This window comes from Montipora foliosa, chromosome 9, assembly GCF_036669935.1.
Source record: "Montipora foliosa isolate CH-2021 chromosome 9, ASM3666993v2, whole genome shotgun sequence".
In the NCBI taxonomy this organism is placed as follows: domain Eukaryota; kingdom Metazoa; phylum Cnidaria; class Anthozoa; order Scleractinia; family Acroporidae; genus Montipora; species Montipora foliosa.
This window is the reverse complement of record NC_090877.1, coordinates 15,204,257-15,226,489: the sequence shown is the minus strand read 5'-3', so window position 1 is coordinate 15,226,489 and position 22,233 is coordinate 15,204,257. Positions and strand designations below refer to the sequence as shown.

General features: G+C 41.2%; 1 protein-coding gene across 1 annotated transcript in view; it reads right to left on the bottom strand.

The window, feature by feature from the left end:
- Positions 1–160: 160 nt before the first annotated feature.
- The window catches only part of LOC137972092 (nucleolar protein dao-5-like), a 23,434-nt gene continuing 1,361 nt past the window's right edge, over positions 161–22,233 (bottom strand). Inside the window, exons 3-7 of the mRNA XM_068818917.1 lie at positions 14,033–16,861; positions 8,239–9,339; positions 6,157–6,250; positions 4,464–4,513; positions 161–1,897 (exon numbers count right to left, since the gene is read on the bottom strand). Of these exons, the coding sequence (XP_068675018.1) occupies positions 1,892–1,897; positions 4,464–4,513; positions 6,157–6,250; positions 8,239–9,339; positions 14,033–16,861 (4,080 nt within the window). The 3' untranslated portion in view covers positions 161–1,891. The remainder of the gene's footprint in view (positions 1,898–4,463; positions 4,514–6,156; positions 6,251–8,238; positions 9,340–14,032; positions 16,862–22,233) is intronic.

Sequence of the window (22,233 nt, the reverse complement as noted above, 5' to 3'; positions counted from 1 at the left end):
AGTTCTCCAAATTACGTCGCCTGATCACCTGGTAGTGTTTCCATATAATCGTCCCAATCGCCTCTGAACATTATTTGAAACGACTGGGGGCGATCCGGAGGATCACATTAGCTTTGGCTCGCTAATTGGTTGAGAAGATCGAAACTCACCCACAATGTCAAAATTTGGCTGGTTTTATTTTCAGTCCTTAGACAACGCTAGTCCGCAAACTCCAGCGTTGAAATATTGAGAATAAATTCATATACATGTCAAATTAAATGTGTGGCAAGTGTCTAAACCAAGTGTTTCAACAACAACGATGAACGCGACTACAGCTTCCCAAACAAGAAGATAAAATGTTGGAATGTTTGTGATTCTTGTGATTCAACACAACAGCAATTCAGTCTAATGGACCCTATCGAACCCAATACGTTCTTAATGCAACAACACATGTCGCAAAAACTGCCACAGTATTTTCTGCCATAAGAAATTGATCCCTAAAAGAAATCACCGTCGCAGATTTTTGCAACAAATAACTTACTTTTAAGTCTTGGATAAAATTCATTACGCGCCAAATTCCTTGATTTACGATCTCTTGAAAAGTGACAGTTTCCGCGAATCACACAACGAAAAGTACGTTAACCTGAAAGGTACTCTCGTCAATACAGTAAACTTAAAATTACCCATACTAGCTAAAACAAGAGTGGCCAAACAAATCTTAACCTGCATATATTACACTCAACTGCAACAACCGCAAAAGTCGGAAGACATTTTAGGAATGGCTCCAGAAAACCACTAGAGCAAGAAAAAAGAGGACAAAGGGCTCAGAAAAGTTAAGAAACGAACCAGATGAAACCGAAAAACCCGACTAAACGTACAAACATGGTTTTCACGTTGAAGTCACCGCTGGCACTAAGATGGACGAAAATTAACTCTCTCATTAGCGAGTTTTAAGCCTGGAGGACGACGACGGCTACGAGACGCCGTTGTCAAAGAGCAACAGTCTCCCGTTGTTATAACAAGTTCGTGATTTCTCGAAGTCTTTCGGAATAGAACTGAAGTGTGTATCAAAAATACCAGGAATAAACTTGGTCTGAACGGTATGAGTGTTTGAAGAGAAAACTATGGTTTTGTGGTTTTCTCGTGCCCGTCGACTTTATCCACTTCGATGACCTCATACATAACCAACCGAAAAATCCAGGTATTCAATTGGGAGAAATTGCGTTGAAACTAAAAGGAATATTCAAGATTTCCTTTTGTGAGCTCAGAGATTTGCAGAGAACGGGAAAGATATCCACCAAAGTTCAAGCGGCGCGTTGAAACACGGTGTGGTTCCTCACTTGCTATGGTTTCGCTTGCGTTGTTGTTGACCTCGCTACGTCGTAGTTCTTGAAGTCCCAGATCCTGATTGGTTCTTCACATTTGTGGCTCTTGCCATTTCGTCAGTTAGAAAATACCTTGGTCGAACGTTTCCAAGCCCATTTGAAATCGCTGTTTCACCCTTCTCGTGACTGGCCCCAACTTGTTCGGAGATAACTAAAATTGTTCAGGAAAACAATGGGCCTTATTCGCGCGGCGGCCATTTTAGCCATCGACAATAGATTTCGTACCACGAGCCTCGAGTTGAAATGCTTGGAAACGAGTTTCGGTGGGGCAATCCCTCGGGATTCAAAATGGCCGCAGAGTGATTAAGGCCCATTGTCCTTGGAATTTTCGCAACTGGCAAACAGACTTAAGAACAGTAAAACACAATTGGGCAGTCAGGGTCAACCCATCAGTCTGCAACTGCCGCACGACTGGAACGTTGAGCTCTTTACTTTGCACGCCAGAGGTCAGTAAGAGTTGATAAGGGAATTCGGTTTGCAACGAGCTTTAAAGTTTACCGCATGACTGTCTTGTAAGATTGTGGAAATCAGCACTGAAAGATGAAGGGAAGTTAACAAATAGACGTTAATCACTTGTGCATACTGTTTCCCAACATAGACCATGTGATAATCTTTGTCTTGAAGAGACGATATTTTCTTAATGGTGACTCGGGGTTATTCGGAATAAATCCGAGTCCTTCCGAACAGGAGTCGAACCCTACGAACTTCCGATTACTAGTTCGGATGCTCTACCGCTGAGATATTGGAGACTCGCGGTACCATTAAACTAAGCTCAGGTGACAATTATCCCCCTTTACCCTTTCATTTTCATCTGCATGCAACAGCCCATAAACTTGTCCTGAATGAGTGTCCTTTGTTCTACCAAAACGTGCAATGGGGTAGTTTCTGAAGAAACTGTGGTGCTGCGTCGGTGGGGAAGTAGTATACAAACATTTGGTTTTATCAACGGAATTGATCATGTAAATTGGCCACCGTACAGAGATTCTAAAAGCTGACGTTTCGAGCGTTAGCCCTTCGTCAGAGCGAATCGAGGAATTGTGGGTTACGTCTAGTTTTTATAGTAGAGTAGGAGCTACGCTATTGGTGGTAACATGGCAACGTGAAAAATAGGAATATATTAGTTAAATGAAAAGCGTTCGTGAATACCGTGAGGATTAAGGATGCCGATTTGGAGGATGAATTTTTGTTCCAGATTCTTGCGGCTTTCCGTCACACCTAGATGTAGGGAAAGGCCGCAGATAGCCATGTGTTTTTTGGAGTGGTTAAGGAGATTAAAATGACGAGCGACTGGCTCAGATGCATCCTTGTCATTCTCAACATCGCGAAGGTGTTTTTGCGGAAACGGTCGCCTAGTCGTCTACCTGTCTCGCTATTGTATAATTTATTGCATAACGTACAGGTTATGCAATAAATGACATTTGCGTAGGTACATGTGAAACGATCGGTGATCTTAACAGATCGCTTAGATCCCGATATGAATGAAAAGACAAGTTTTGCCTCGTGAGCGCGCACATTTGAAAGTGGCGGGTTGCTCGTTAGTTTTGAGCGCGCTTCTAACTAAAAAGCTGCCTACGTTTTTGTCGCGTTTGAATGAAATAAGTGGAGGTTGAGAAAAGATTTTACTATTAAGATTTTTCCAGCAAATCAGAGGAGAAGTGCCAGTTCTTCGAAAAACGTGGCTATCCTGACTCTAAGGTCGAAGTGGGCCATCATTGCGCCCAACAATTTGATCGACAGTAAGCACTACACACGTATAAAAAGATAAGAATGACAGAATTCCATTCATCCTCACTTTCCATCCTCATAATCACGCAGTCAAAAGTATCATTCTTAAAAATTTTTAAATTACTCCAAAGTGATCCCGAGACTGGTAGAATCTTTTCGCAACCTCCACTTATTTCATTCAAACGCGACAAAAATGTAGGCAACTTTTTAGTTAGAAGCACGTTCAAAACTAACGAGTAACCCGGCACTTTCAAATATGCGCGCTCACGAGGCAAAACTTGTCTTTCTATTCGTAACACTAGCAAGATATCGGGACCTAAGCGATCTGTTAAGATCACCAATCGTTTCACATGTACCTCCGCAAATGTCATTTATTGCACAACCTTTACGTTATGCAATAAATTATACATTGGCGAGACAGGTAGACGACTAGGCGACCGATTCCGCGAACACCTTCGCGATGTTGAGAAGAATGACAAGGATGCATCTAAGGCAGTCGCTCGTCATTTTAATCTCCCTAACCACTCCAACAAACACATGGCTATCTGCGGCCTTTCCATAAATCTAGGTGCGACGGAAAGCCGCAAGAATCTGGAACAAAAATTCATCTTCCAAATCGGCATCCTTAATCCTCACGGTATTAACGAACGCTTTTCATTTAACTAATATATTTATATTTTTCACGTTGCCATATTACCACCAATAGCGTAGCTCCTACTCTACTATAAAAACTAGACGTAACCCACAATTCCTCGATTCGCTCTGACGAAGGGCTAACGCTCGAAACGTCAGCTTTTAGAATCTCTGTACGGTGGTCCATTTACATTATCAACTCCGTTGATAAAACCAAATTTTTGCAATGCACTACTCACTTTGTCGACGTTTCTTTCGCTTCTGCTCGCGTCGCTCACGACGAAACAAAATACTGCCAAGTATTGGTACTAGCTTTTTAAAAGTTACACAAACAAGAGAGCTTGGAATGAACCAAAGAACCAAATCATAAAAATATCCCCATCAATAACAAATTGTCTAAAGTGACTTAAGTCTTCGTATTTGAATCAGTGAAACTGACCCAAGTTTGGTAAACTGGGTCACGTAGCAGCTTTCGTAAGGTACAATGTGACTATTCAAACCGGAAATAAAGGCTTAACATTAAAAAACAGTGACACTCAAGACTTGGGAACAATAGAAACTACGCAAATACTGACAATCTAGCCAGCCATACAAACCACCCTGCTAATGCTTGGATGCTTTGTCCGGTGACAGGTTCAATTCTTAAATTCAACTTTACATTCATTCCCAGTACCCCTGCCCTTTTCGAACAGGGCGAATTGTTTGCACACTACACAAATTAAAATGACATTTCCAACGTACCTTGTGTGTTGAGCAAAATATTGTAAAATTATCCTCGATGAAGGAACAACCTTAAAAATAAACAAACTCGGTTTAGCATTTAGCATATAAACGCGGTACCTGAGAGGTCAATTTTACCCAATTGAAAGTGCTTTCACAAAGAACCATCAGCCAACAGAAGGAAATTACCTTCGTGTTCCAACGGTTCGACTGATGGAGGCTCATGGGAGGAAAATACCTTTGCGACTGAGACCTCTAAATTAACCAGTATCATTAACAGTTATTCGTAACTTGCCAAGAATTTACAATTATCGCTAACCCTTGATTCCCACGATCGAAATGTTCATTCTCCTAACTAGTATCAAGGATTTCTTTGTTGGGTAGTCACGAGAATTTGGTGTTATATCAAGATCACACCTTTTACTTAAGCTGATTCAAATGATTCTAAATACTTGTCTTACTGACATGTCTTTGAAATTGTGAGGAGAATGTAATTAAATTAATTTAAAACATTGAAAGTTTGATGGTATTTACGGAAAATAAACTTACACTTTTCAAAGAAAACCAAATTTTTAGTTTCTTAAGAAACTGTGGTACTGCGTCGGTGGGAGATTGAAACAGAAATTGATTTTATCAAACGAGTTGATAAAGGTCGAATTACCACCCTGAAAGGTTTGAAAAGCTGACGTTTCGAGCGTTAGCCCTTCTTTTCAAAGAAGACAACCAAAATGTTCGGAACTAGGGACACGATCCTGGGAAAGTTACTGAATGGTTCACCTGACCACTCGACAAATGTAAAAAAAAAATGTAAATGCTTTGTTTATAGTGGAAGTGCACTTAGCTATCAAGCTAGTTTACAGGCACCCCACTTTTAACAATGTGAAAGAAACAATTCAAACTTAACAGAAACATTAAGAACCCCAACTGGCAGGAGGCAACCAGTTGGCTATTTACAAAGCGTGGTAGAGTTGAATCCGGGACAACCGGAAACAAATCCTAACCAGAGGTTAGAACGGGATTTGAACCCGGAGCAGCCGCATGCAAACCCAACGCCCTAACCACTCGACCACGCTGCTATCTGCCAAAATTTCAATCTCCTAACAAAATCAAGGAATGTTTGACCCCCTCAAGCGGTTATAAGCTTCTGTAATTAGTCAGCAAGGAACAAAGTTAGACATTGAATGGGAAACGATGATTAATGAACTTCAAGAAAAACACAAACACTTGAAAAGGTGAAGTTCTTGTAGCGGTCATGGTCGTCCAAGCTTAATGAATTTCGCTAAATTGTCCTGAATTTTGTATGACTTGTGACTGGTGCTTATGCTCGTGTCACCAGTAATGCATCTGGAACGCAATCGTAATTCCTCTTCCAAAATAGAGACGGTCACACGAACGATCACGAATGGACATCCCGAGATCACACGAACGATCACGAATGGATATTCCGAGGAGGGATGAATCAATCACATGGCTAGGCACCCGGCAAAATAACGACCTTTCACTGACTCCTAAAAACGCTAAGGGGTCATGGGAGTTCATGTTTTAACTCCTAATAACCACTATAGCTTTATAATATCCGAGAATAAGCATACGATCCGGCTGTCCAGGATTCGCATACTTCCTGGCTCAGAACCAGCCAGAGAACGTAATTCTCGGTGCTGGACACAAACATGGGAGCCCTGCGCCGGGGCCGAGAATGTGAACAAACGAGTACCTGAATCTCTCGCACATGCGTAGTGAAACATTTCGTTACAACCTCGTTTGAAGCAGGCCAGGGTGGCCCCAACTTCGGAACACCTGGTACATTTCTAAAATAAGAAAAAAAGAAGAAAGTAAGCATTAATATGAAGATTGATATAATTCACATTCTTTTTTAAAGCCTGTCCGTGTGAAAAATCATCATATGAGAATATGAATATTTAGTATAATTACATAGGTGATTATTGAAAATGCTTTGCGCTTATTGGTTACCGTTGAGGTGATCATTACGCAATAATCACCTAAGCGTTTTTTCAAAATGGCCGCAAGCCGTTTTGTTGCCGTTTTGCAAGCCGTTTTAAAGGAAATGCATATTTTTCAAATAATCACCTACCCAATTATACTAAAACTATTATTCACCTCCGGCTCGGTGAATATCGGTGAACGAAAACGTCTACTTCGTCTCGGTTTTTATTCATCGATATTCACCGAGCCTTCAGCGAATAATTGTTAAATGACGTATCATATTGCTTAACTGCGGATAACATGAAAGGTTTTTGTTTGAGCATGATAATCACCAGTCAGGAGGCAACTTAAGCAGCTTTGAAAATGCCTTGAAAACAATCCACATTCACGCATGAACGGGAGTAGCCGGTCAATAAAACAAAGGAACTGGTGACTTATGCTGAAACCGGTTTTTTTAGACGACCCTGGTTTGCCCACGTTACTAGTTAAAACAGTTACACACGAAGACTCACTATAAAAGGTGTGGTACCTTAGGCACATGCAAATGATTTGTCAATCAACTGTGGACGCAACCGAGCTCTTTGATAATTTGTACAATAAAAAAGCCCCTTATGGCCGTTTCTTAGTCCCCAGTTCCTTTTTCTCTCACTAGAAATATCTTCCAGGGCCTCCGTCTCTGTGTTTCAGTTTGTTGATCACCATCTTGGATAATTAAACAGTCGTGCTTGAATGAATTCGAACAAAAGCTGAGCGTGAAGCGACCCCTTTCACAGTGCATCTTCGTGTTTAAAAGGAGCCTCCACTTCAATAACATCGCAGCGATGAGGCAGGCTTCTTTCGCAACTGTTCAAGTGGCTTCATAGCCGCCATGGTCACTACATACTCCGCAGTAAAAAATATATGAAAAAAAAAATCATACATTTTCTTTACATTAAAGACAAAAGATCTGGATCGAGGAGAAAGTGACGTCATTTACTCACTAGCTTAAACATGCAGTTTCTGAATACGGCTTAATTAGGTATGCAGCAGGAGAGTTTTTGGTTTTCAGATAGTCCAATGGGCCCTTTGCAGGATAGTGATCACATGGTACAAAAACCGCCATACTGGGACGCAAATTGCCCACTGGGACATCTAAAACAAAGAAAATTTAGATTAACTAGCTTTGTTTTAGATGTCCCAGTGCGCAATTTGCGTCCCAGTATGGCGGATTTGTACCATGTGATCACTATCCTCCAAAGGGCCCATTCGCGTTCTGTATACTAATTAAGAAGCATTCACACACTCCATGTAAATTGTGTCATATTCTCCTCGATCCAGAGGAGAGGGCTTATCAGACAGAACCACATCAAGTAATGGCGGACCTTTAAATGAGAAAATTGCCGTCAAAAATGATTTCATAAAATTTCGCATTACGAGTATTCAGCACAAGAAATTTTGAAATGTGAAGAAAAACGAGGGGTGATTTTTGATCGTAATAGCCCTTAAAAGAAAGAGTAATCAAGTTTTAATATCGCGTATTTCACGAGCTCGGCTATCGTTAACAAATGCGATGTGTTAGGGTCGCCCTGTTGTTATGATTCAAAAGCCCTTTATGTCAGTAAAACAAGGCAACCGTAATACGTCACAATCATTCAAGATGGCGGCGCAAGGTAAACATAAAAGTGAAAATAAGCGATTATGAAATTCACTTCTTCCTGATGCAAACACTTTTGAAAAAAATTCGTACAAATTTGGTTCCAAACATTTTCTTCCGGTTTAAAGTCATTCTTTCGCGGATTCGAGGTATTCTCACAATGACAGAATTTCCTAGATTCAATACACAAAGAAATGACCAATCGAATTGCTAACTCACGTGTTGTGCGGCGCTTTCTACTGCTTGTTCCAATCCATGAACGGTTCTGCCGAGCATAAACACACCGGGTGACCAAACGCCACAGTCCCGATGTAACCACAAGTCCACATCGCACGTTTCTACTTCCTCCCTAACGTCCGCGCTGGAATTCGACTTCCGGTCAGCTGACGCATCGGAAGCTGTATACGACTTCCGGCCAGATAACGACAACTTTTGAGGAGATTTGCTGTCTTTAACAGGAGAACTCTCCGTTTTCTCCTTAGTGAACTTTGCTTTATAAGGTCCGAAAAGATCACCTAACAAGTTAGAGCCACTGCGTTTTCCACAAAGAGAGCAAACCCAGGAGTCCCCATCAACGCCTCCTCGAGGCCTTGTAGAAATTCGTTTTACAGGCGAGCTAGAGCTCGAAATTTTACGTTTCTTCGGAGGTTTACTCGCATTGACCGTGGGAATATCTATAACTACAGGCGTTTTCGAGCCAGTCGAAGGCTCTGATGATGAGGAGGCCATTTCTTTTACAACACTTGCAGTTTTTAAGAATTTGCGCTTCGACAAAGGCTCGTCCAAAGAAGCATCTAAGTCATCTCCTTTTCGCTTCGGCTGATGAACGAATGCTTTTCGCTTTTGCTTATCCTTGCTTCCGGGTGGGCGACCCCTACCGGTGAATTTTTGCTCGGTCCTAATCGAGTCGTCGCTAGACGCTCCACTCTTCTTCGGAGATGAAATTGTCTTCTGTTTTACGGGAGAACTTTTTGGGCTTTTTCCAGTCAAGGTTTCTGTTTTGCTAACACTTCTGTCCTTCTCGATTGCAGTAGTTTGTACTGCTTGCGATAGTGGCGTTTTGGATCCTACAACTAATGCCGACGTCTCCAAGGTTTTTTTCGGTTCGTTCTTGAGATTCCCCGAAGCGTCCGTATTAACAATCCTTTCCACACCCGCCTCGTTACCCACAAGTGCTATCCGCTCCTTGGTTAACTTCTCCTTATCTGTGGTTTTCGATGAGTCACTTTCGCTCTTTGCTTTTCCCTCAGAACTTTTAGTTGTGGTGTGTGGTGGCTTCGTTGCTTCCGCTCCCATTTTCACTGGATTTACGATTATTACCTTAAAAAGGAAAAATTAAATTAAATTAAAAACCAAGAATAGAACGCCTTCAAGCTAAAGTTAAAAAGTGAAATATTGTCAACTTTCGTTTTCCAAAAAAGGTGCCGCAAACAAATAACTTTCAAAAGTCACAATCCCTTTTTATCACACCACATGCAACATCTCTTCTTTTCTTGTTAGTTGTACCTTTAATGATCTAAGAATGAGTTACTTGGGCGCTTAAGAAACGACTACATCGGCGGAATGAAAACGGCCAAAACAAAAACATTGGGTTTATCAAACACAATGTTTGCCCACGCTCCCAGTGTGCGTTTAGCATTTCGTTCATTTGCTCTGCAGTTCTGCGATGGCAACGTGAAAAACCTAAGAATATCATTGGTTTAGCTACGAAAACTAATCGTGCTGCCCGTGCAGCACGCATTTAGTACATTTCTTTGCTGCAGTCCGCAAAACAACGACGTGAATTTTGACGACAGTGTGACTACACAACAGTAAAATGTTCATTTTTTATTTTTACCCCAAATCCGTATGTACGCATCCAGTACCGCATACTTTGCCCGTGATGAATAACATAAACGAGAGGAAATAATGAGTTCTAAAGCCCCGTCTAAACGTATCCGGAAATTTCTTAATCCGCAACTTTCGCCTCCGTCCACGCGTACCCGGCGAATCCGACATGCAAATCCGCAACTTTTTGAATCCGCCAGCCAAAGTGGAAAGTTTTTAATACGCAAAGAATTTGGAATCGTGTGGTCGGTCGAATCACAGCACTCTCAAATCCGATGACGTTTAAACTCAGATCCTGTCTTTACCGCGTAAATATTCAAGATGGTCGCAGAACGGAACGCTATCGCTTTTCTTGTCGCCAACCAATCTCGTTCTCAGAGCCTCCGGGCGTTTTCCATTTACCAAGAAATTCCGGAAATTCCGGTTGGGATGTAAATGGAACACACGTTTTTGGTTCGTTCCACTGGAAAATTCCCGGAATAAACGGAACTTCTGAAAAGGTAGTCCTGTTTTCCCTTTGGAAACTTTCCGATGGAAATGTGTGTTCCATTTACAACTTCTGAAAGGTCTTACCACTTCCAGGCTATTCACGGCCACATTCTTAAATTTTGGCGCGTAAAATCGCAATCACTGGGCGGCGAACGGACCTGAGTTAAATGGAACACGTTTTTCACCCGATGGAAATTTCCACCGAAATTTCCGGAAATTTTGTGTAAATGGAAAACTCCCTCCGTTACATTTGTCCAGTGGAACGAGCGCGGGAGGTTCTGGAATAACTGCGCGTGCGTGAGGGGAGACGGTTACAAATCAACAAAAACATCTGGGCCCGGTTGTTCGAAAGTCGATTTACTTAATCCAGGATTAACTTAAACTTTTGTTTCATGTTTTCAACTTTTTGATGAAAGGATCCTTTTTCTTTTTTTTTTTCTTTTTCAAGATTGACTTCTTCTAATGTATAGTTTTGCCGAATATCAGCTTTGAACGGCATTTAGTATTAGAGAAATAAACTCCTTGGTTAATTTTTAATCTGGGATTAGCGTTAATCGGCTTCTGAACAACCGGGCCCTGGAGTTCACCTTGCCATGAAAAAGCGCTCACTTTTAACTCACGCACGAGCCAGAACACTAGAGTATAAACACATCTCCTCATACACTTGAAACGTTTAAATTGCGGAGAATAAAAATAACGAGAGACATTTGTTCAATCAATCAATTTGGAAATTCAAAATGCTATATTTTCAAAAACAAAACGTTAAGGAACTGGTAAGTTGTAAAAATATTTATTTCTAGATCATCTTCAACCTGGTATAGATAAAAATTCAGAAGAAATGACGATGTTTTAGTTTAGAATTTGAAAATGGCAGGAAATGAAACCGTTTTCCAACAGCCAATCAAATATGGCCTTTTTTGAATTTGACCGGAGTCTCTCTTTCCCGACTGCTGGTCAAGGGAACGATGACTCTCGGAACGAGATTGGTCGCCAACTCGGAACGCCTGATGGCGCATGCTAGTCGTAGAGGAGTCCTGGGGCCCGTTTCTCGAAAGGCCCGAAAAGCCATTTGTGAAACTGCCAACCGCTTGTTTTGGAAAGCCGATCATTTAACATGTTTTAAGGTAACAAAAGGGAAAATGACTATGAAGTTTGACGACTTAAATCCTCTCCGTTCTTGAGATACAAAGTGAATTGTGACACCCGAAAATGGCCCTAAAATTTCGGGCCTTTCGAGAAACGAGCCCCTGGATACTAGAATGGACCCGGATACGTGTGGACGGGCAAATTCGATTTGAATACGTTACGTGTGAACGTGAAAATTTTAAATCAGCGGAGAAAAAGTTGCCTAAGGCCAACCTTGATTCCCTAAGTTTGAAAAGCGTGAAACTACTTATAACCTAAGGGACTCTGAGAACAAACTAACTGTTCCATTACCACACACAAACTATTATAAACATAGCTTTAGCCACGGTGGCGCTGTGCTTTGGAACAGTCTTCCAGGAGAAGCAAAACTAACAGAGTTCCTGTGGCAGTTCAATAGCCTAATGAAACAAGTGCGTGGGATAAATAGGTTGAGTCATGGCATTCTTGGAGAGCAGCTCTTTTTACGACAGTTTTAAAATCGGGTATATATTGCTTGGGGGGTAGTTTTCATCTAGTATTTTATCTATTTATTACATTACATTGTTCTTATATTAGCTGGTGAATCATCCGTGAATAAATATAGTCTGTCTGTCTGTCTAGATTTAGCATTGCGCTTACGCGAAACGGTTAACAACAATCTGCTGCTTGTCATAAAAGCATGACAATTCTCTGATCCTAATTTCTCTTTTCTTTTGAGAAGTAACTTGATATGTGTAAAGGTAACTGGAATGAAATTAGCTAGAATCAAACAAGTTTCTTTGAGTTTCGGTAAAAACGCAAATTTAAGTCTGCCGTTTGTCGTAAACGGGACCCTTAGTCTGGGAAAACCGATTTTTCCGTGACCAAAACGACCGAAATTTTCTGTTCCATTTGTTCGCGTTTCTAGAACCAGGCTCCAACAAGAGAATCGTCGTTGGTATTGGCCATTCAATAGGCGATTTGCATGATGGCGTCATTTGACTACCGAGACCAGAATGCTTTGTCAAAATGCTTTGTTATTCAGATTTTTCTTCTCTCCTTGGAACAAAGAAATAATTGGTTAAATTTGCCTGACAACAGAAGCAACTCAAGGCAGTCTGCTCTTCGTAGTAAATAACGCCATCATGCAAATCGCCTATTCCTCTTCCCACCCGGACAACACTTTTTCAGCGCAACTGGTTCAACTAAGGTCCTGTAGTTTTTCTAAAAGCGGAAAGGACAGTACTATTTGCCAAAAAAAATTACCGAAAATTCCATTCAAATGGTAAGCTCTCTATATTTGATTTTGAAGCTTTGTGGGGAACAGGAGCAACTGACGATAAGGTTTCATCTTCACTCGAAAAGTTACGCGCTATTCGTGACACTTACATTTCTTCTGAATGGTTGCTTAACAACTTTTACACCCTGAACCACCGCGAACTGATTTTAATACGACAGAGTGATGTTTTCAGATGACTAAATACAAAAATTATTCCATTCACCCTTGTTGGAAACGATTGGGGAAACAGGAGTGGCGCACTCGCCGCTCAGCAATGTGGCCCAGGTTCGATTCCCAGACTCGGCCTCATATGTGGGTTGAGTTTATTGGTTCTCTTCTCTGCCCCGAGAGGTTTCGGGGTAACTCCGGTTTTCCCCTCGCCACAAAAACCAATATTTGATTTGATTTGATTTGAGTTAATTTCATTAGTGTCTCCAATTAGTGCTCAAGTGCAAAAATCCATTGACACTTGAAAAAAGTTATTATTATGTTATTCCATTCTCTCCAGTTGTCGGGTGTTCTACTGGGTAATGTTGATTGCGTCTCAGCAACTCCCCGTAGCTTACAGACACAACACATTTTTATTACTATTATTATTATTATTATTATTATTATTATTATCATTATCATTATCATTATCATTATCATCATCATCATCATCATTATCATTATTATTATTATTATTATTATTATTATTATTATTATTATTATTATTAGGTACAGCCAACTCATACCCCACAAAAACTCACGGAAAAGAATGATAGAAGTCAGCCTAAAGACATAAAGGAGTTACTTAAAGTACGCAACGTTTTTGAACTACGGCCACCAAACAGTAGTGAGCTGTTTTCCTAATCAACTTGTCTTGTTAAGTATCTTTTCACACTAGTTGAGGCAATTAGGTTGAAAATCCTGGAGAGACCACTGGCCTGGCATGCGAAATGGTTACTCCCGGTTTCCGTCCGTGGCTCAAAAACGGGTTCGTGTTGTACCTCATTGAACGGGCTTCAGGATTGGTCAAAAGAACAATAGAACGAACAAAAATAACAATGGATTTAGCACCGAAAACAATAGGAAGTGCCACTCTATACAGGCAATGAAATAGTGTTCAACAAGAGGTACGACCCTTCCCCAAAAACGTCGACATCGCGAAACCCAGATGTAACAAGTTTCGTTTCCCGATAGGTCGGCACTTCTGAGGTTCCACGACTTAATCCATCGACTTGTCGATTGATTGATGAACACAAGGGTGGAGACAGCCTTATGTCAATTTCAAAATAACATGTTAATAAAGGTAAGAATTATTTCAAACCTCACCTTTGAGTTAGCTTTAATTGAAGATTCTGCAGATTTTGGGTTCAGCGACTGCACAGGCACAAGTATATTGCCTTGGATGAGGTACATCTGTCCAGTGGTCGTCTTGGCAACCATCACCTGTTGATTGTTCTGAGAGGACGTGCCCTTGGCAATAATGGTGGCTTTGACTGAGGTTGCCTGGCAATGGGCGCTACGTGTTGTGATTGTAGGCTGTTCTATAGTTTGGATTCCCTGTGTCTTGCTGATAACCGGTGGTAAACACGTAGACGGCTGTGGAACAGATAGACGCTCATCATCATCTGAAGACAAATGCTCCTCACACCTCAACGACACCGATGGTCGTTTATTCTGGTCTGACACGGTCTTATCTGGGTTTCCACCTGTCGTCTGAGGCTTTGCTCCTTCTTGAAAATGTACAGTAGCCACTTCTTTGCCCTCAACACTTGTATCCAAGCAGTTGTCTTTAGCTGTTTCAGATAATGATTTGTCCTCACGGTTTAATTCTTCACACTCTTTAGATGGTTCTGTTCTCTCTCCAACATCCATTTCTTCCTTATCAGCCGTGTCGTCCTTTCGTTTCTCGATATTTCCAATTGCATTACCTTCAGTATCAATTGAATAATCATGCATCCCCGTACCAGTGTTATCGTCTCCATTCTCAGGTGGCCCAGTCTCACCAGCTTCATTACCAACTTTTATATCGTCATCAAAACCTCTATCGCGCAACTGACTGGCTCTTCCAGTTGTTGAAAGAGGGCCGTCAGGTGCAGCAATTATACTTTGATCTGACTCATGTTTGATTAATTCTTCTTCTTTTTCTTCTTTTTCTTCTTCTTCTTCTTCTTCATTTTTTGCTCTGCCAGATACACTGGGGCTTGGATTAGTGACATCAGCAACACGGCTACTTTCGTCTCCATACTCTTTCTCCAACTTCAGAGAACTAACATCTTTCTTGTCCGTAAGAGGTCTACAAATCAGTTCATCCTCCTTAACATTTTCGGCATTAGAGACACCTTTGCCATCACTTCCCTTTGCACCAGAATCATCACTGACATTCACACATGTTCCATCCTTTTTCGCTATTTCCATGCTCTCTATCGCAACCTTCTCAGTTTCTTGGGTCTCTGCAATACAAGCTTCGTACTTGTCCGCTGAGTTTTTGTCACTGATTGTAGCATTAGAACACTCTCCCCCGTCATCTTTGTTGGTGGCAACAATCCCCTGTACATCTGATGGTGTTTTCCTCTTGTCTGAAGTTGCAATCCCTGGTTCCTTTGTTTCGGTTGGAGCTTGGAAATAATCTGATGTTGTCTGGCTCTCGGAGTCGACTCCCTCTTTGTCACCCGAGTCTTTTAAGTTATTCTCACCATCTCCTTCATGGCTGCCGAGAGAATGTTTTGAAACTTCACCGTTTGGTTTTGTGGACTCTTCCTTTCTTTCCACTTTGTCATCTTTCTGGAAGGGATCCTGGACATTCTCGGTTAAGTGCTCTTCTTTAGGTACATTACCATCTGCTTCATCCCTCTTGGTGACTGGAGGAGAGACGGAAGGACTTGCAGCATCCGAGGCACTTCTTTTCTGACGAGGCAAACCCTTGTGGCTGCCACTCAAATTCCTAGGAAAAACATCCTTTCCTTTAGATACTGCTGCTGAGTGACAAGAACCGATTGAAGATGGCAAGGAAGCCTTCTCTTTCTTGGCAGCAGCTTTGGCACAAGCTCTACCCTCAAATCCCATTTGAATAGCTCTTGCAAAATCGGGACTGTTGGAATTTCGCAAAGGGGACAGTGGCAGTGGCGAAGCCTTTAGAGGCGGGGAAGGCATCTTCCTGGTACCCTGTTGTCCAGGGTATGATGCCCTGCGTTGGCTTAATGCTGCAGACTTAGCACCAGTTACATTCTGCTGAGGTTGGTATTGTGAGTGAGATGGCGCGGTTCCTGGCTGAACAAACATACAAGAACTGTGTGGATGCTGCAGCTGCGGCTGCTGCTGAAACTGTTCTTGGCTTGGTCCAAATGGAGGTCGTGGTTGAGTTAAGGTTTCGTGAGGCCTGCCATAAAGCCCTCCGTCTTGCTGTGGAACTGACGTCGTAACTGGCTGCATTATGGGGGAGTGTGGTGGTTGGTATGGACTGGGCGGCGACTGATATGGCAAGCCGGGCATCTGCATTCCAGTGCTGGATCGAGGTGCATATGAAGACGCTGCGTTATATCCCTGCATCTGGTTTTGCCCTGGAGAGGAAGATGACTTCTTAGGGTATGAACTGGATTGGTAAGATTGAGCTTGCTGAGAATACGGAACTCGAGATGGCTGCAAAAATCCACCACTGGGCTGCAACTGCTTATGCACAGGAGAAACTGGCTGATTCATCCTATAACCATCTGGGTAGTAATGCTGCCGGTTGCTCATGGCAGACAGATTAGCCAGGCTCAGAGATGCTGGTCCAGTTATGCCCATACTTTGATTAGGCCCAGCCTGAGGGCTAAACTCTCCCATAGCTTGGTTCGCACTTGGCACCTGAGGATATCCGTGCTCTGCTTGATAACTTCCCTGGTATGACGCCATAGGTTGTGTCCGGGTTTGAGGTGAGACAGGTCCAGGACCTTGATATCCTCCATTATACCCTTGGTAGTTGCCGTTGCCATAGCCAGGTGGTTGCTGCGGATATTGTTGCTGTTGGAGCACCATATCCATGTCTTGTTGCATCATTGGACTTTGATTCATAGAATGGAAATTGGAAGGTTGTTGTTGGGGCCCCATTGTGGGTAACTGTTGCTGCATCCCTCCATAGTGACTTGACGGAAATGCCAAACCTGGCCGAGGGTAACCCTGTAAATAACAATAAAAAGTTAGCAATGAGGGAAAATGACACGACCAGAAACAACCCACTTAAAGTATGAAATTCGAGGAAGTAGGGTTTCACTGAATGGTGGATACAACAAGCAGCAGTATTTAACTTGTCTTGACATGACCACACTCTTATTGATAAGTATCTTTTCAATATTAGAGACAATTAGTTCAAAAGCGTGGGAGACGACTTTCCTGGCATGAAAAACGTCCACTTCAGTTTCCGTCTATCGTTCAAAAACGTCACGTTCTTAAGCTCCCTAATAGGTTTGAATGCAGTTGGATTTTTCTTTGGTGGTTCAAAGTTCAAACTCCACAAACAGTTTGGATTTAGACAATTTAGATCTACGTGAATTATAGGACAGAAGGTTGCCTACAAGGTATTTAACTAACACCCAACAGGAACACAAATTTTTAAAAGGATGTAGTAAAAAAATATAACAGTACGGTAAGGTACCTGTAGTATAACAGGGACAAACGCTCATGATATTAATTTTACTTCACTACATTTATGGAGAAATTTCTTTAAAGGGGACATAGTTTTTGAGAGGATGTGTAGGTTGTTAAACCCATTGACTTCTGAACTGCCCCGCATTGACGAGTAAAATCTATTTATTCTCTCTCCTTAGAATCAACAGGTTAAAAGACCATACTTCACATAACACAGTTGCAATTGAATAGCTGGTGGCAGTATGGGCTGATGTCGTAATTTCATTAACATCAATACAGCACTTCCTTCACAAGATTTGGATGCAATACATGTACTGAATCTATGTAAGCTAATATTTATTAATTTTCTTTTAAAAAGAAATAATGTTAATTGTATGGTATAACATTCAAACAAGAGCCCCAAAGGAGAGAAAATATCAATTAAGGTGAAGGAGGAGAACACAGAAGAAATATCAACAACAAGTCTCATAAAAAGTCTCATAAATGTATGTTTTGAACTTGTATCAACCTTCAAGGAGGCTATCAAGGGCAAACCCCACTAAAATATTATCAGTGATAATGCCTATTCAGACAATTCCAGTCTTTGCAGAAAAGCAGGGAAATTGTCACACAAACCTAGTTTACTGGTGCCTTCCATAGCTCAGCAGTGCAGCATCCACACTAATAATCAGAAGGCTGTAGGTTTACATGTAACTCCTACCCAAGGAGCGCTTTGATATTTTTGGAGTGTCCCTGAGTCACCATCGAAAAGGAGACACATTTCTTTATGATGTACCAAAATAAGACAGTGTGTCAGTTCACTGATTTCCATGAACATCTTAAAATTCAGAACTTGCTAACAACAATTTTTTTGATACTTTCTCAAGAAATACATTTACAGCGGACCACCTTGAGGTAGCTTGCGGTTAGACGATATAGTGTTAGGATGTCTAGCCAAAACCTTGCTACTTTTGACAGTCAGTCGTTGGTAGTCTAGTGGTAAAGTTCTCCCTTGGGAATCCAACTACACCCTGGTTCGGCCCTTCTTTCAGCCATTTCTTTCTCTAACTCAAAAAAGCAGGAAAAGATTGCTAAGTGTGTCATTTATGGTATTACATGACCCGGCCTGGCAGCCTGCTTTCCATTTCCAGATTTTTGGTCAGCAGTATACAACAGCGTATGCTCAGATATGCATCCTCATGTGAGTGTGGTAAACTGTAAATTGGTCAACAGTCTGTCATGGTAAGTATCTGTAACCTTGAAGTGAGAGTTAAAAAAATATTATTTATTGCCCAGGTCATGTGGCCATGAATTGTGAAGTGGTTCACAGGCCACCTTTTAGCAAAACCACCCTGATTGCAATGGTGAAAGAACTGGTCTTCCACCAATGGAGTACCAGATCAATTCCAAGACTCAACAATCATCATATGTGGGTTTGTTTACTTTTTTGTTCATCACTCTGCTTCAAGAGGTTTATCTCCAGGTACACCAATTTTCCCCTCTCACCAAAAACCAAAATTCCATTTGATCTGATTTGATTTACTGTCTCCCCAAGGAAATTCTGTTTAGCTTTAAAATTAGAAGCTTGAGAATTTAATATAATACTACATTGAAAGGAAACCTCGAGTCTAAAAATTAACCCATTAACTCATGAAGCCCCCCCTCCCAAATGACGAGTAAAATTTTCTGGGTTAGGAATCAGTGGGTTGATCAGATGTGTCTGGACACACTATATTATCAAAACCTCCTCCATCACCACCCAGTGCCCCTGGGCTGCCATTAATAATAATTATAATAATTATTAATTTTCTTTCTTGAAAGGGCAGAGGTCTGACCAAATCTTAATTTAGGTTGGACAAAACCAAATTTTAGACAGACATCCTTCATCAATGTTGCTTTCATTTTTTTTTTAATTTTGAATTTGTTGATCTTTAAAAAATTGAATGGTTATCCTAATTTGAGAGTAACTTAGACTTTGCACTGCTACCAAGGAAGGCTGAACAACTTAAATGGAAAATGATGATTACCTGCAAGTTTTACATGATTAGTTTATCATGAATTAATTTGTCATAGATTAACTTAATTCCTAAAGTGAAAAGTTGCTCGTGTTATGGCGCTGGTTGTGCACATGGTCTAAATAGTATATTTCCCATCATACAGCAACCAATCAGAAGTGACATGAAACCACAAACTAATGAGCATTACTGGTTGCAGTTTAGTTTAGTGTGACTGGCTTTTTGCTAGACACTACAACATTTTTGGAGTTTCTTTCACATCTGGGACATCCAAATCAATCAAGGCGTTCAAGGGACAAAAAACGACTACAATGGCAGCTTATGAATAACTGAAACCATGATCATGCAAATACGAACAAACTTTTCAAAGATTTGCCAACTCCAATAGACCTTATTTGCTTGTACATGCCTGTATGCACTCTTTTCAATGAACAAGACAAAGGATCAAATCTCCTGAGTATTATCACATGATCTGTATTGAAAAACCAAAATGTACATGTACAAGGAAATAAGGTCTGTTGGCAGGAACTGCAAACACATCCTCACCCTTGATGAAAAGATGTAAAGCCTCTTCCTGAACAATTTTCAATTCTAAAATCTCTGAAAATCCAGAATTTAGTGCGTATCATACTGCACCGCTAAATGCTTGCTCAAAATTCACAGCCTTACATGCACACTGCCATTTTTGTTTTCTAAGCACTCTTTACACTAAAAACCGGTTTTATGACCACTGCGATGCACTATTGCCGTTCAACCAGTGAAATTAAGTGTTAGATATTTTTCACTCCGAAGTAACTGGCACTGGCTACAAAAACCAATTAGTGGCTGTGTTCATAATCTCAAATCATGGAAGTGAGATAGTGGTTCTCAACCGCAGTGAGCAGAGGGTTTTTTTCCCCTCACGGCTGCTTGGTATTGCAGCTTCACCGCTCATAGAGATCATGCTAAAGAAACAAAAACCCTCTGGTACTAAGGGTACTCAAAATATTTCATATACTCAAATAAAAATTTTCATTCTAAGGAATACCAAGTAAATGACAATAAAAACTACCGCATATCCAAGCAAACAAAGCATTCAACATTCCAATGATGAGTGTTCTTAACAAAATTTATCAAGAAAAAAAAATTAAAATCCTTTTTGGATGAAATTAGAAGGTCATTTAACCCATTGACTCCCAGGGATTCCCCATTGACGAGTAAAATCGTCTGGCGTTAGACAGAGTAAAATACTAAGTCTGGCCGGTTTCGGCCGGTTTGGACGTCAAAGGGTTGGGGACATCAAGGCAAGCACCCTAACCACTGGCGCCAGACTGCCTCATATGAAGCAGGTGTCAATTTCTTTCCACAAGAAGGCAACATGCTGAGATTTGCATAATTTTGCTTGCAAGCGCAGTTACCCGGATGAACGTGGTGGTCTGTTCTCACATAATTACATGAGTTCAAAATTAAGTGTGTGAACAATCTGTGAGCCAGCAAGTTATGTGAGCCATGAGAGTTTCACATCTAAGAGTAAGAACCCATTTCAAATAACGATGATAACCAGTATTTAAGTCTAAGGACCCATTTTAAAAGAGGTAGCTTTCAATAACTGTGTCACTTGCACGATGGCTTGCATTGCTCGCAGCCATGGTTCACATGACTCACATGGCTTGCTGGCTCACACATTGTCCTCACTTATATCGAACTTGATAACGCCCGCGCACCGGTGACTCAGTTGGTTGAGCACCGAGCTGTCACGCGGGAGGTCCTGAGTTCAACTCCAGCCGGACCAACACTCAGGGTCTTTAAATAACTGAGGAGAAAGTGCTGCCTTTGTAATTACATCTGCAAATGGTTAGACTCTCTTGTCCTCTCGGATAAGGACGAAAAGCTGGAGGTCCCGTCTCACAACCCTTCAATGTTCTTAATCCTGTGGGACGTAAAAGAACCCGCACACTTGTCGCAAAGAGTAGGGCATGTAGTTCCCGGTGTTGTGGTCTGTCTTCTGTGGTATATCATGGTTGGGAGGGTAAAAAGGGCGCACTTAATTTGGAGCCTCGCTCTGTTGTGCGACCCCCACCACAGTTGTGGTGAAAGTGGATAAACAAAAACGATCGAAAGCATTCATTGAAATAAAGATTAATTAAGCTTACTTTGTTATGCTTTGTCTGTGGCGCTATTTGCGGAATCATTGAAAGGGTTTTATAAACTTTACTCACAAGATTAAGCTAACTTACATTACCCTCACTGATCATGAGAAATGTGCAGTTACATGTACATCCTAGTTCACCAACTCAACTTGTCTATTTTGGCAAAGTGATGAATTTGACTTCCAGCAAGTTGATAAATGTTGTATCATGATTCCATCAATTACATTTTATTAGCAATCGAACTAAAGACTTGAAGTGACAAGCAGAGAATGCCGTCTTGCCTGCCTTTGAAGCTGAAAAGAGAGATCACTACGACAAACATTGGCTTATGGATAGAATGAATTCACAACAACTTTTTCCACGACGTTCAATGTGTTAGAACAACACTTTTTTTTAACATCTCCAACAGATAAAAGGAATTATTCTGATGGCTTATTCCAACGACCTTTTTCAACACCTCCAATGGGCAAGGAATAAACACAACCGTTTCCAATGCTTTCTTGAAAGCTTTCAACGGGTTGTCAAAGGTTACCCAACAGCTTTAGTAACGGCTTTAGCCCTTTAACACAAAATCCTTGGTGTACGTTTTCACGTGAAAGGTCACAAATCATAAGAAAAATGCCAAATTCTAGCCAGTTCCCTGATGAATTATGCTGGATAATCTTTTTTATAACTCTGTGCAATAGCGAAGTTTCTTGTGACACCACCCACTGTTATTAATATGCCAACCAGAACCTAATTGGCTGTTAAAACAATGACTTCTTTTTTTCTGTGGTTGGCA